Source organism: Camelina sativa, chromosome 12 (genome assembly GCF_000633955.1).
Source record: "Camelina sativa cultivar DH55 chromosome 12, Cs, whole genome shotgun sequence".
Classification (NCBI taxonomy): domain Eukaryota; kingdom Viridiplantae; phylum Streptophyta; class Magnoliopsida; order Brassicales; family Brassicaceae; genus Camelina; species Camelina sativa.
The window spans coordinates 12,196,141-12,209,890 of record NC_025696.1 but is presented as its reverse complement, the minus strand read 5'-3'; the positions used below and the strand labels follow the sequence as shown (position 1 = coordinate 12,209,890).

The following is a 13,750-nucleotide window of genomic DNA, read 5'->3' as shown; positions in this document are numbered from 1 at the left end:
GATACATGTGTTTCTGTGACATATAACAAGATATCAACCTGCAGAGCAAATCAAAGGTTGAGAAAAATATAAGTAGATCTGAAAAGTTAAACCAGAAAAGTGTAAGAAAATTTAACTGACCACAGTGTTACTACTTTAGCTAACAATCCGTATAAATCTTCAATTTGTAAAGCTAGGAAAGTGTGAAATAAGGGATGGCTCTTCCAAATGGAAAGATTAAGAAAACTTACCATGTCACAAGTTTCGAAACCTAACTTCCTCACAGAATCAGGCAGTGCATATTCTTCACCACTCCTGTATGATATATTGAGGCATGGACCAAAATCAGGTGTTTGTACAGTGTCAGGTAGGTTGGCTGCGATATTTAGTAGTCCGCTCTTTGGATCCATGTAGTGTGAAATTGGTAAAATATTCAGTATTTCAGCATAATGATTTGGAAACTGTTCTTTAAACAATGAAGACGAAAGCCATCCCTCCAGCTTCAGCCTTTCTTGACAAGTATTAGTCTCAGCCTTTCCTCTCAAAGACCCCAAAAAAAATTGCTTTACACCAATTTCTACCTGTCATTGAATAAGAAATAGACCAATTAAGAGATTAAAGGGTATTAAAATCCAGAAAGAGAGCGCCAGTAACATCAAAGAACACAAGGACTAACCTCAAACCAATCCATACAATCGGTAGTATTGCCAGTTTTGCTGTTTATGGTCATAAGATAGCAACAGAACATGGCTACTGGATCCCAGTTCAGGCTTAAACCACCCTTTAACACACTACGAACTACTACAGGATGGCCTTTACTCCAGTGTGTCTGAAAGTGTTCGAGATTGTTTTGTTGAAATTCCATCACTGTGGGGTAGTATAAAAAGTTACCAGTTCCGTCTTCTCTTCTCTTAGATGCTTCTTTCAAGTTACTATCACTACTACTAGATTGCGTTTCCATTCCATGACAAAATGGACATCCAAAGAATTTATCCAAGACTTCAGGCAACTCATAGCAACTGACTACTTCCTCTGCACTGATTTCTAACTTGCTTGTCAACTCCAGAGACAATAGACTCAAAGAAAGGTTATTGCTGCATCCTTTGAATTCTTTCCGCTTACAATCTGATAGAGATTTTATACCATTCGAGCATTTAACTGACCCAACCTTTCTAGATAAGCTCCCTTGACTCTGATCTTGGTCAGAACTTAGCCTAATAACTGAGGAACTGCGGGTGCACCTTTTTTTCAAATCCACAACAGCAGAGTTATCACTGCTGCTACTCAGACAAGTATTCAACGAAGTAATCAGAAGAAGAAAAAAACACAATATGTGAACACTTAACAGTAGAAGAGAATAAGGTAGCAGAGTAAGCACCAGAGCTGTTGATCATCAGAGGTTGATTCAGAGCTATGTATTTGAGGTTCAGCTGGATTTCCCCCTATCACGAATGTGAAAAAAAAAAAGAATCAAACATATGAGCGAGTTTCACTTAATAGAACCGTAGGATCCAAAAAAGAAAGAATCTGAATAAAGCGTCTAATTATGGTTGTTCCTGTCCTTATCCAAACAAGCTATCTTAAGAAAATAAAGTATTTGGCAAAAACTATTACACACCTTTCTTTTCTGCGTCATTCTCCACCTCTACTTTGTGTTCTGCATTGATTTTTTTTAGTACTGGAAGAAGCATGCACACCGCATAATGCAGATGCAAAACCCTGTCAATATCACTCCTGACACTCTGAGAATCCTGGAACATTTTACAGAAGTACACAATTTTGTGTCAGAAATTATCTGAAGAAAGAGAAAAACCATGTAAAATCTTTAAGCTAAGGAACTATCAGATATTCAGACCTTACATTCAGTGACTCCAGACATAGTGACTGAGCAAACCTTGCACCTACATGATCCACAGCATACAGGACATTTTTCCTCAACTTCTTCTCTCGACCCCTTGTTCCTGATTTATTCCAAGCCAAAAATCAGTATGGTGACTACTTCTAACCAATTAGTAGATGAAAATTACAGAAGCAATCTCGAGTGAAATTATTGAAGCTGAAATTGCAGGAAAGAGTATCTCATGTAACATCCTAACGTTTACGCCACTTATTATCGGGGAAAGAATGACAAATTCAAGCAAGCTCTCCTCAAAAGTGAGAAGAAGATACTCTGAATGCACATAAAACAACAAACATTGCTATTCAGCAGCTACCATAGGTGAATGAAGCCTCAAGAAGTCTTAGGTCCACAAAACTATTGATATCGTTAAGGAGATTCCTAATTATAACTATCTTCTTCATGTAACTCTTTAACTAGATATAGAGGCTTAGATTCTAATGTGAACAATCCATCAGTAAAAAGAACAGAGCGTACCTTTTTTCAATACAATCAATGCAAAAGAACTCTCTTTCACAACTCAAACAACTAATCAAATCCCCAAATCCTCTGGTTCCACACCAATGACACCTCTTCTTCTTCTCCTTCTTTCCATTGACCAAATCCCCCTTGAAAGGAACCACCTTAACAAACACAATCACACAAAACCCAAATAAGAAGAGTAAAAAAAGAAACTAATTGAATACACAAAAAGTATAAAACTTTAAGCTTTTATGTTACCTGCATTTTGCCAACAGGCAAAGGTTCAATGTTCTTAGACCTAAACCTTCGTTTAGCAACCGAAATTGGCTCTTCACCAACTTTAAAATCACAAGGAGAAGACACATTACTTGTAGTCGGAGAAGGTGGTGAAATCGCCATCACACCATTAGGAAGAACCCTCGTTAACTCTTCACCAACAAATTCACCAAACCCACCATTACTACTATTCACCTTCTTCGTCTTCTTCTTCTGATTCGGAAACCTCTTCCTCTTCTCAACTTCTCTCTTCAGCACCATCCTAATCAAATCCAGCTGCAAATCCCCTCTCTTCAGCTTCATCTTCTTAACCGCTTCATCCATAGCCTCTGCTTCACCCATAACTCGCTTCCTCTTCGATTTCCCCAATCTCTTAGACCTAATTCTGTGTTCGCTCGGCTCGATCTCAGAACACGCCGCTTCGTCTCCTCCTCCTCCTCCTCCTCCTCCTCTTCTTGATCTAACGAGCTTCATCGACTCTGAAGCTTTCTGCTTACTCCGCTTTAANCAGAAGTACACAATTTTGTGTCAGAAATTATCTGAAGAAAGAGAAAAACCATGTAAAATCTTTAAGCTAAGGAACTATCAGATATTCAGACCTTACATTCAGTGACTCCAGACATAGTGACTGAGCAAACCTTGCACCTGCATGATCCACAGCATACAGGGCATTTTTCCTCAACTTCTTCTCTCGACCCCTTGTTCCTGATTTATTCCAAGCCAAAAATCAGTATGGTGACTACTTCTAACCAATTAGTAGATGAAAATTACAGAAGCAATCTCGAGTGAAATTATTGAAGCTGAAATTGCAGGAAAGAGTATCTCATGTAACATCCTAACGTTTACGCCACTTATTATCGGGGAAAGAATGACAAATTCAAGCAAGCTCTCCTCAAAAGTGAGAAGAAGATACTCTGAATGCACATAAAACAACAAACATTGCTATTCAGCAGCTACCATAGGTGAATGAAGCCTCAAGAAGTCTTAGGTCCACAAAACTATTGATATCGTTAAGGAGATTCCTAATTATAACTATCTTCTTCATGTAACTCTTTAACTAGATATAGAGGCTTAGATTCTAATGTGAACAATCCATCAGTAAAAAGAACAGAGCGTACCTTTTTTCAATACAATCAATGCAAAAGAACTCTCTTTCACAACTCAAACAACTAATCAAATCCCCAAATCCTCTGGTTCCACACCAATGACACCTCTTCTTCTTCTCCTTCTTTCCATTGACCAAATCCCCCTTGAAAGGAACCACCTTAACAAACACAATCACACAAAACCCAAATAAGAAGAGTAAAAAAAGAAACTAATTGAATACACAAAAAGTATAAAACTTTAAGCTTTTATGTTACCTGCATTTTGCCAACAGGCAAAGGTTCAATGTTCTTAGACCTAAACCTTCGTTTAGCAACCGAAATTGGCTCTTCACCAACTTTAAAATCACAAGGAGAAGACACATTACTTGTAGTCGGAGAAGGTGGTGAAATCGCCATCACACCATTAGGAAGAACCCTCGTTAACTCTTCACCAACAAATTCACCAAACCCACCATTACTACTATTCACCTTCTTCGTCTTCTTCTTCTGATTCGGAAACCTCTTCCTCTTCTCAACTTCTCTCTTCAGCACCATCCTAATCAAATCCAGCTGCAAATCCCCTCTCTTCAGCTTCATCTTCTTAACCGCTTCATCCATAGCCTCTGCTTCACCCATAACTCGCTTCCTCTTCGATTTCCCCAATCTCTTAGACCTAATTCTGTGTTCGCTCGGCTCGATCTCAGAACACGCCGCTTCGTCTCCTCCTCCTCCTCCTCCTCCTCCTCTTCTTGATCTAACGAGCTTCATCGACTCTGAAGCTTTCTGCTTACTCCGCTTTAAGCTCTGAGAAGAGTGATGAGCCTCGCACATCTTTTTACCCTCTAAAGCTCGTCTCTTGCACCTCCATTGCTTACCATCGGAGCGGTTGCAACGAAACTCGTCTGGGACGGTCTCGGTCTCCGACATTCTCAAAAGACCCGAAATTTCTCTGAATTCGGGTCCGGTGGAGTCGCTCCGGAGTTAGTGATCTGAAACCAGAGACGACGAAGTTGTAGTCAGAGAGAGAGAGAGAGAGAAAGGCGAAAAGGCAAAGTCTTTTGATTTGCAGAGTCGAAGAAGTGGCAGAATGGTAAATTAGTGGAGAACGAGAGTCTTGTTTTGGTAACGTAAGATCGCAAATATCGAGAGGATCTTCAGTTTTTCAGTTACCTCTTCTCTGGTCCTTTTTTTTTTTTTTGTTTTTTTTTTTTTGTNATAAAACTTTAAGCTTTTATGTTACCTGCATTTTGCCAACAGGCAAAGGTTCAATGTTCTTAGANTCTTTTGTGTATTTTTGGTTTCTTATTCTATAATACTACTAGTTTTGCTAGTATTTATAAGAAGATAAAATCTTTATTAGGTTTTTCTGTATCTACTTTATATTGATGATAGTTTTCTAATTATTGATATTTTTTTTTAACAAAAAAGTAATATTGCATTAATTTTTATTTGACTATACATATATGTAATATATTACAAGACAAAAAAAAGAAGCTAATTTCACATAAATATATAGTCAAATCCGTATTAATTTAATATATTACGTGTCAAAAAGTAATTACTAATTTTGTAGAAATCTTTGACTGACTAGATTTGAAGTACTACCCAACAAAAAAGTTTGATATACTACAGTCTAAAAAGTGTAACGTATATCCCCGGTTTAGGCGTTACAAAAAATAATACTAGTTTTACATGAATTTTTTTACTAATTACACGTAGATTGAAATATTACCCAATAAAAAGTAACACTTATCTTACATATATTTTAAGTTGATTTCATATATATTTGAATCTATGCGTCAAAAAGTAACGCTAGTTTCACATAAAAGTTAGACTGATTAAACATAGATTAAAACAGTAGACGACAAAAGATAACTCTAACATTAGTTGTACTTTGTTATAAATGTTCTCTTGGTAAATATTTTAAATTATTTATCCCTATTAAAATACTACTTTCATATATTATTGTTTGTATTTAATATAATACTTTTAATTAAACACAAATATTTTTCACCTTTATACTATTAAGAATAATAGTTAATTTTGGCAAAAAAGTTTCAAAATTGAGAGTATGACTAGAGTCGGACCTACACATATGTGTGGGGTTGTTTTCCAAAGCTAAATTTCATTTTTGTGATTTTTTAATTTTTGTTGTTGCTTTGATGGGGTAATAATTTATTTAAAAATTGTAAATAAAGTTAAATTGATTTTAATTGTAAATCAGTTTTAGGGGTTTTGGAAAGGTTGTATTTGAAGTTTTTAAAGAATAGTAGAAAAAATATTGTCAATTAAATTTAGAAGAAGTAATTAATGTTTGTAGTTTGTAATGTGGTGCATATATTATCTATGAGAATCTTATTATATAAAGTTTGATGTCAAAGTTACTCATTAACAAGATCATGACACGTGTCAATTGTATCATTCAGATGTTGACACATGTCAATTATAAATTTATTAACATTTTAAAAAATAAAAAATGTAAAAATTCAAAACCTAGCATAAAAAAGTTTTATATAAAAGTAAAATAAATAAAAGAAAACCTAATTTTACTTTAAAAATTTTAAGAAAAAAAAACCTTTGTAAAGTTCCAAATGTAAAACAAAACTATTAACAGTTTTAAAAATATTAAAAGGCAGTTATAAGAAAATTATAAAATTTAAACAGCTTTAGAATTTAAAAAAGATCATTACAAGGAAATTATATATATATATATATATCATAAATTTCGAAATTATAATATAGTTTATTTATTTTAATTTTAAGTTGCTAATTTTACAAGAAAAAAGGAGTACTTTTTATATAAGATAAAAATGATTTTGAAAATATACAATTAATTACTGTTTCTAAAAAAATGTAAATACTCACATTTATATAAAGAAAAAGATGGTTGAAGTAAAAAAAAAAAAAGATAGTCTCAAATTTGTTTATACCAATCAAATAATTTATTCAAAAAGACTGCTATTGTAATATATAAGATCGGAGTATGTAATATTAATGTATGTAATTTATGCATTTTTTAATTACAAAAATATTAAAGTGAAGAGACATATAATAGGTTATTAATGTATTCATAAAGATAATTTGTTGGTAGTAGTAAAGACTAAAGAGTATATTTTAACAGTAAAATATATTTGTGTATACAAATACAGTAGTGTATTATAGCAGAAAAAAAATAACTATTTTCTATAACTAAAAGTTTATCTCTTTACTTTTATACATAGTTTTTACTTATGAAAAGAATTAAATATATATTTTTTGTTAAATTTAATTTTATTTTAACAACTTTGAACTCATTTACAACTATTTTCTTTAACTAAAAGTATTTCTATTTACTTTTTTTTTTCACCAAACAATAAATTAAAAAGAAATTCCTCGGTTAGTTGTCCAAGCTGGAGGGAAGGGGTTTACAAAAGAAACTTCAGAGATAAGAGAACAAGAAGCACATGCAAGACAATCTGCCTTTGTATTTGACGCACGCAAGATCCAAGAGATTTAGAATAGTGGAAAGGACTCCAGCGAGTTAAAACTTATCGAGCAGGTTGGAGAAGGACGGTCAATCTTCAGGGACTGCACAATAGTGAGTAACTCAGCACAATCAGTCTCGAAATGTTGACAAGCAATCCTTGCAGCACGTATCCGCTCCATGACCGACAACAATGCTTCTAACCCCGAATGTAGGGGAGGGGCTCCGTCTTAGATGTAATCTGCCTTCGTATTTGACGCACGTAGTATCCAAGAGATATAGAATGTAATCTGACAACCAGGTGAAGAAACCTGGACATCCGAAGATAGAGATGGAGCTCGCATGACTGCCTCAAAAGAGAGCGCCTCTCGAGGCTAACTTATCGCCCAAAGACTGAGCAATTATATCATTCGCCTCGATCTCTAAACTTTGAAAAACTTTTTTATTTATATCCTTCCAGATTGCCCATAAATTCCATGGTAATTGAAGACGTTGATCAGGATCATCCTGTTGAGAGGCATCCCTCCAGAAAACAAAATCCAAATTCGAGTACACCGACTCATATGGAAAACCCTCTGACGAGACCAGAGTCGGAGATAAATCTCAAACTTCACACGAGCGAGGGCATTCAAAGAAAACATGATTAATAGTCTCAACCGCAGAGTCGCACCATTTACACAAAATATCACATTGGACAACTCCATGTATCAATTTATTTTTATAGATAGTTTTTACTTACTAAATATATTTATTGTATATTCTTTGTTAAATTTTATTTTATTTTAAAAACTCTAAACCCGCACATCAGGCAGATTCTAATCTGGTATTGTATATACTTTAAGTTTGTAATTATATTTGTTGGGCCATTAGGATAGAGGGTTTAAATGAATGGTCATGATGTTGTTGTATTTCTGGCCATATTTAAACCACCATTGTTTCTAAATGTTTTAAAAATAATGTGTGGAATAATTTTTTGGTTAAGTTTATATATTAATAGAGAATAATTGTTGCTGTTAAACTGACTAAATGTACGGTCTAACCTGATATGATTATAAGAAATTTGGTTCTTCTAACCTTTCATGATTATATGAAAGTGTTAATCTGCCTCAATGTATTTTTTTCTATATCTGAGTTGTTTACTAATATTTAGTTTTGGTTATATGGTACTTCCTACGATATGATTTGATTGTCCTAACTATTTTTTAGGTTTGTAGCTATTATATTACCATATTACTAAGTAGCCAAAACATAATTTAGTAAAACAAGTGATAGAGAGCATGGAGAAGTAATTAGTTGTCATACAAAAGTCACATTACGTAGAACTTTAATAGTAGATATTAGGAACCTTAGTTTCATTTAAAACATACACCCTAAAAACTTGCTAGCCAATCGATTTAGAACTTGAAGAATCGTCTTGATGTTTCAATTGTTGGCGTACATGATACCTCCCAGCAAATTCAGAGCTGCATTTTTTTGAATTTAGTTTAGTGTGTATTTAACGTATGAATAAATTTGGAAGTAAGCAAATAGTACCATGATAACTTACATTGCTTTATGATTTTTGAGTCCTGCAAACTCTGGATTAATATAGATCCTTGATGAGCCATAAGTATTGACAATACATGGTGTACCTAGCAATGTTAAATATATTTAAGATTAAGGTTTGCATTTGTTTTAATATAAAAGAAATTGTATAAGAAAATAATGAATTACATTTTTTTAAATACCTTCCAATTCAGAAATTTTCCAGAAACGAAAGACACTAAACACTGGCTTAGATTTAAATGTGAGATGGTAATTTTTTGATTTCCACATTCTCATGAATTATGAAGCATAATTTCCCATTGCATGACATTTTAGAGTTTCATTCCTACATTTATATTATATCATTAGTATTTGTCCAACGATAACAACAGTTCTCTAATGGTTCATATAAATATGATGACTTACCTCCCATTTAAAAGTTTGATAACAACACCATCGCAAAGGTTGGTCCGCCCATTTTGAGGAACGACACTTACTCCTTCATTCATTTCAGAGACATCTATTATACATCCACACACATCTGTCATTGATAACCGACAGAGTAAAATTTTAAAAAGATTTACTACTAACTACTAACAATTAGAAGAAATCAAATCTGAACATAACTGACCGAAAGTAACACCTTCATTTACTCTTGCATGATTTATATCTGCAAAATCTTCAAAGCGAAAATAATTTTTGCAAGTAATCGGCTGAATTAGATTCATTTTTGTTTTCTCCCAAACCTTTATTTGGTAAGGATGAGTTGTGTTTCTTTCTTTTAGGGTTGGCTTGATGACTTTGAAATCACTTAAGGAATACCATTCACCGTCTTTAATAAATCTTGGTATTTCATATTCAAACTCAGTAAACACAATTGTGGCTTCGATTGTGTCACCCTTAAAAAAATAAATTTTACAACCAAAACTTAAATCAAACACCTAGTTTATAGGAAATTTCTTTAAAAATGGAAATGAACTTTAAAATTAAGTATTGATCTTACCTTTTCATCTGCGAGAAGCAACACCCTTTTGGTGAAAAACTCACAAAGAACCCAAATACTTAAAACCTTAGCTTGTATGACCCAATTTTTCCGTCCCGGATGTAGATCGGAGATATAGTTGCATTCCATGGTCACTCAGAGATGTAGTTTGATAACAACACTATCGCAAAGGTTTGTCCGTCCATTTTAAGGAACGGCACTTACTCCTTCATTAATTTCAGCGACCTATATTACGCATCCACACACATCTGTCATGGACAACCGACAGAGTTATAATTTTTAAAAATTTAATACTAACTACAACCAATTACAAGAAATCAAATCTGAACATAATTGACTGAAAATAACGCCTTCATTTACTCTTGCATGGTTTTATATCTACAAAAATTTTAAAGCAAAAATAATTTTTGCAAGTAATCGAATGAATTAGATTGATTCTTGTCTTCTCCCAAACCTTTATTTGGTAAGGATGAGTTGTATTCTTTTTTTTTTAGGGTTGGCTTAATGACTTTGAAATAACGAGGAATACCATTCACCATCTTTAATATATCTTAGTATTTCATAGCCCTGGGCATATAATCCAAAACCGATTAAACCGATCTGAACCGATCCAAAAAAAACCTGTTCGGATCGGTTTCAGATTCTTTGTAAAAACCGATCGGATTTTATTTCAATTGTGATTCGTTTTTCGGATTTAAACCGATCCAAACCGAGATCCGATCGGTTATCCGCTAAACCGAATCTATACTGTTAATTTCTATACATGGGCTTATGCATTTATTTTACAATCGGGCCTATTAGAAGCCCGTTAACTATAAAAGGGTCCGTTTTAAAAAATTAAACTTAAATCAACATAAGGAGGATTCAACTATAAATGGGTCCGTTTTAAAAACTTAAACTTAAATCAACATAAGGAGGATTCGAACCAGAGACATTGACGTTAAAAGGTACACGCTCTTGCCATCTGAGCTACTCAAACTTTATAATTTTACTTTCCAAACAATATATATAAAGGATTTGGTTTAAGTTCGGATTTAAATATAAAAACTGAAAACCGATTCAAATCCGAATGAATCCGAACCGATCTGATCCGGAAAAGCTTCGTGCCTCCAGTAAAATTGTCAACTCTTCGTCATTACAAAGCCACCAAGCCAAACCTTAAAGAGGATCCGATCCTTTCCAAGAACCATCAACCTGACACCATGGAAAGGGCCCCCTCGCCTCTGGAAGAGACGGAGGATGTATATAACCTCCCGAGAATGAATTGGCCCCCTCCCACAAAAGCCTGTCATTAGTTGCCTGATCTAAGATATCCCTTGGTTCGCCCTCTGTACCCTGAAAAACTTTTCTATTCCTATCTTTCCAAACTGACCAAAGGATCCAGGGAAGGCATTTTGATAAATCAGAGACTCCCGATTGGGACGATGCCCGCCAAAAAATAAAATCCAAGTTTGCATAAATAGAGGCATATGAAAATCCTTCAGGATCAACCGAGACTGGAGACAAATCCCAAACCCTGCGCGACCGGGGACACTCAAAAAGTGCATGATTTATAGACTCCGCCGCAGAATCACATCGTTTGCATAGAATGTCACAACGGACCCCTCTATGCACTAGCCGTTCCATTACTGGTAATGACCCAGATGCAACCTGCCAGAGAAAATGTTTAACCTTTAGGGAAACCTCTAGTTTCCAGGATTGCGCCCGAAGAGCCGTACACGACGGCCCGTAATCCGTTGCAGTAGTTAAATCCCGGGCCAACCTATAACCGGATTTCACCGAATACTTCCCGGACTTGGTGAAGTGCCATATCAACCGATCCGGTCTGTAGTATTTGCTAACCGATATACTCCGAATAATCGGAATATCCACCGGATCAAAGAATTCCTCTAAGGTGGGTAAATGCCAGTTCTTTGTGAGAGGATTAATTAAATGATTAACCATTAAACTTGGTAGCCAAAACCGTCCCCGACCATTAGCTGGTCTAGGCCGAGCATCCGGTAACCAGGGATCCCGCCAAACTGAAATGGAGCAACCAGAACCCACTGCCCACCTTGTGCCTTGTCTTACCAACTCCTGGGTAGAAAAAATACTCCGCCAAGCAAAAGAAGGATTATTAGGTTTTGTGGCCTCAAGAGGATGTTTGTTCCTAAAATAACGACCCTGCACTACCCAGGCCATCAAAGAGTTTGGGTAATGGATCAAGCGCCAAAACTGTTTAGCTAGCATGGCATCATTAAAATGTTCAAGGGCTCTGAAACCGAGACCCCCTTCACACTTATCTTTACATAACTTATCCCAAGCAATCCAGTGCAATCCACGAGCTCTATCATTGGACTTCCACCAAAAGGTGGAAATAACACTCGTTAATTTAGACGTCAGTTCCTGCGGCAGTTTATAACAGGACATAACATGGGAAGGCAGTGCCAGTGCCACCAACTTAATCATAACTTCCTTGCCCCCTTTAGATAAAGACTTAGCAGACCAACCATTCACGCGGTCATCCAACCGGTCCTTCACATAATTAAAAACTTTAGTCTTTGAACCCTACAAATCTTCAGGGATACCCAAATAAGAGCCCATCCCCCCTTCCTTCGAGATGCCCATAACATATTTAACCTGAGTTCTTATCTCCACGAGCTCTATCATTGGACTTCCACCAAAAGGTGGAAATAACACTCGTTAATTTAGGCGTCAGTTCCTGCGGCAGTTTATAACAGGACATAACATGGGAAGGCAGTGCCAGTGCCACCGACTTAATCATAACTTCCTTGCCCCCTTTAGATAAAGACTTAGCAGACCAACCATTCACGCGGTCATCCAACCGGTCCTTCACATAACTAAAAACTTTAGTCTTCGAACCCTGCAAATCTTCAGGGATACCCAAATAAGAGCCCATTCCCCCTTCCTTTGAGATGCCCATAACAGATTTAACCTGAGTTCTTATCTCGGGTGTAACTTTTTTACCGAACATGATAGAAGATTATCCAGATTAACCTCTTGCCCATAAGCTTTCCCATAATTACCTATGATGTTCATCACCGTTTGACATTCAGCCCGTCCGCCTTACAGAAGAACAGGCTGTCGTCCGCAAATAACAAGTGTGAGATAGTGGGACTATCACGAGCAATTGTGATGCCCGTTAGCTTTTCCTCTCGTTCAGCCTTTTTGATATTTGCTATCAATACCTATGTACAAAGAATAAACAGATACAGCGACAAAGGATCCCCTTGACGTAATCCCCGCTGTGGAGAAATAGAACCCCTAGGCTGACCATTCAGAAGAACTTTATACGACACCGACGAAACACACCACATAATCCACGATATCCATCGCTGGTCAAATCCCAGTTTTACCAGGACAGCCTGCAAGAAATCCCATTCAATCCGGTCATACGCCTTGCTCATATCTGTTTTAAAAGCCATAAAGTCTGACTTACAACATCGATTAGTCTTCAGTCCATGAAACATTTTCTGGGCAATCAGGATATTATCCGTAATTAGACGACCAGAAACAAATGCTGACTGGGAAAGACAAAAACTTTTACTACCAAAAAATTTGTTTCTTTAATAATATCATACAAACTTCTATTCAATAACTCAAAACAATGCTTTCTTTAAAATAATATAGATAAAAGGCATACTAGATCTTTTGTTAGATTTTATAATTTTCACGTATGATCACGCTGAAAAGCCAAAACTGGTTCATGTTACTTATATTTAATATTTGCAATGTTTTAAGTATCATTTGGTTATAAAGTTTTGGTGGTGTTTTATTAGACATGAAATGTATAAAAAAAGCCTAAGGCCCTGATTGGTAACGGCTGTTACTTTTGGTTGTAAAGACTTTGACTTTAAAATTTTAGCTGTAGATGCTTTGACTGTAAAAACTTTAACTATTAAAATATGATTGTTTACCAACAACTTTTAAAGCTGTAGCTGTTATTTTTATTATTACTATAAGTATTAATAATAAATATATATTATGTCATAAATTAATTTATATAATATTTTAATGACAAAATAAATTTTATTAATGATAAATTAAAATTTTAAAAAATA

General features: G+C 35.2%; 2 protein-coding genes across 5 annotated transcripts in view; both read right to left on the bottom strand.

The window, feature by feature from the left end:
• LOC104731398 overlaps positions 1 to 4,890 on the bottom strand; it is a 7,320-nt gene extending 2,430 nt beyond the window's left edge. The window contains exons 1-8 of the mRNA XM_010450768.2: positions 3,976 to 4,890; positions 3,733 to 3,878; positions 3,214 to 3,319; positions 1,598 to 1,730; positions 1,358 to 1,421; positions 656 to 1,259; positions 231 to 560; positions 1 to 38 (exon numbers count right to left, since the gene is read on the bottom strand). Of these exons, the coding sequence (XP_010449070.1) occupies positions 1 to 38; positions 231 to 560; positions 656 to 1,259; positions 1,358 to 1,421; positions 1,598 to 1,730; positions 3,214 to 3,319; positions 3,733 to 3,878; positions 3,976 to 4,626 (2,072 nt within the window). The 5' untranslated portion in view covers positions 4,627 to 4,890. The remainder of the gene's footprint in view (positions 39 to 230; positions 561 to 655; positions 1,260 to 1,357; positions 1,422 to 1,597; positions 1,731 to 3,213; positions 3,320 to 3,732; positions 3,879 to 3,975) is intronic.
• On the bottom strand, positions 8,415 to 9,996 carry LOC104731397. Of its 4 annotated transcripts, none has more exons than XM_010450765.2 (6): positions 9,690 to 9,996; positions 9,318 to 9,585; positions 9,113 to 9,206; positions 8,890 to 9,032; positions 8,709 to 8,793; positions 8,415 to 8,625 (listed from the first exon to the last, which is right to left on the bottom strand). In XM_010450765.2, exons 1-4 carry the CDS (start codon positions 9,816 to 9,818, stop codon positions 8,987 to 8,989), a joined length of 537 nt encoding a protein of 178 aa, XP_010449067.1. In that variant the 5' UTR covers positions 9,819 to 9,996; the 3' UTR covers positions 8,415 to 8,625; positions 8,709 to 8,793; positions 8,890 to 8,986. The 4 variants fall into 4 exon arrangements, with proteins under 4 accessions (XP_010449067.1, XP_010449063.1, XP_010449065.1 ...); XM_010450761.2 differs by having other exon boundaries at positions 9,113 to 9,227; positions 9,690 to 9,994; XM_010450763.2 differs by lacking the exon at positions 8,890 to 9,032.

Excerpts from the sequence above, each read along its gene's own strand:
- LOC104731397 (XM_010450759.2), bottom strand. The coding sequence starts at position 9,818 with ATGGAATGCAACTATATCTCCGATCTACATCCGGGACGGAAAAATTGG. Across the intron at positions 9,228-9,317 it reads AAATGAAGGTGTTACTTTCG|ATGTGTGTGGATGTATAATA; the intron begins GTCAGTTATGTT and ends TATCAATGACAG. Across the intron at positions 8,794-9,112 it reads ATCAAACTTTTAAATGGGAG|GTACACCATGTATTGTCAAT; the intron begins GTAAGTCATCAT and ends TAACATTGCTAG.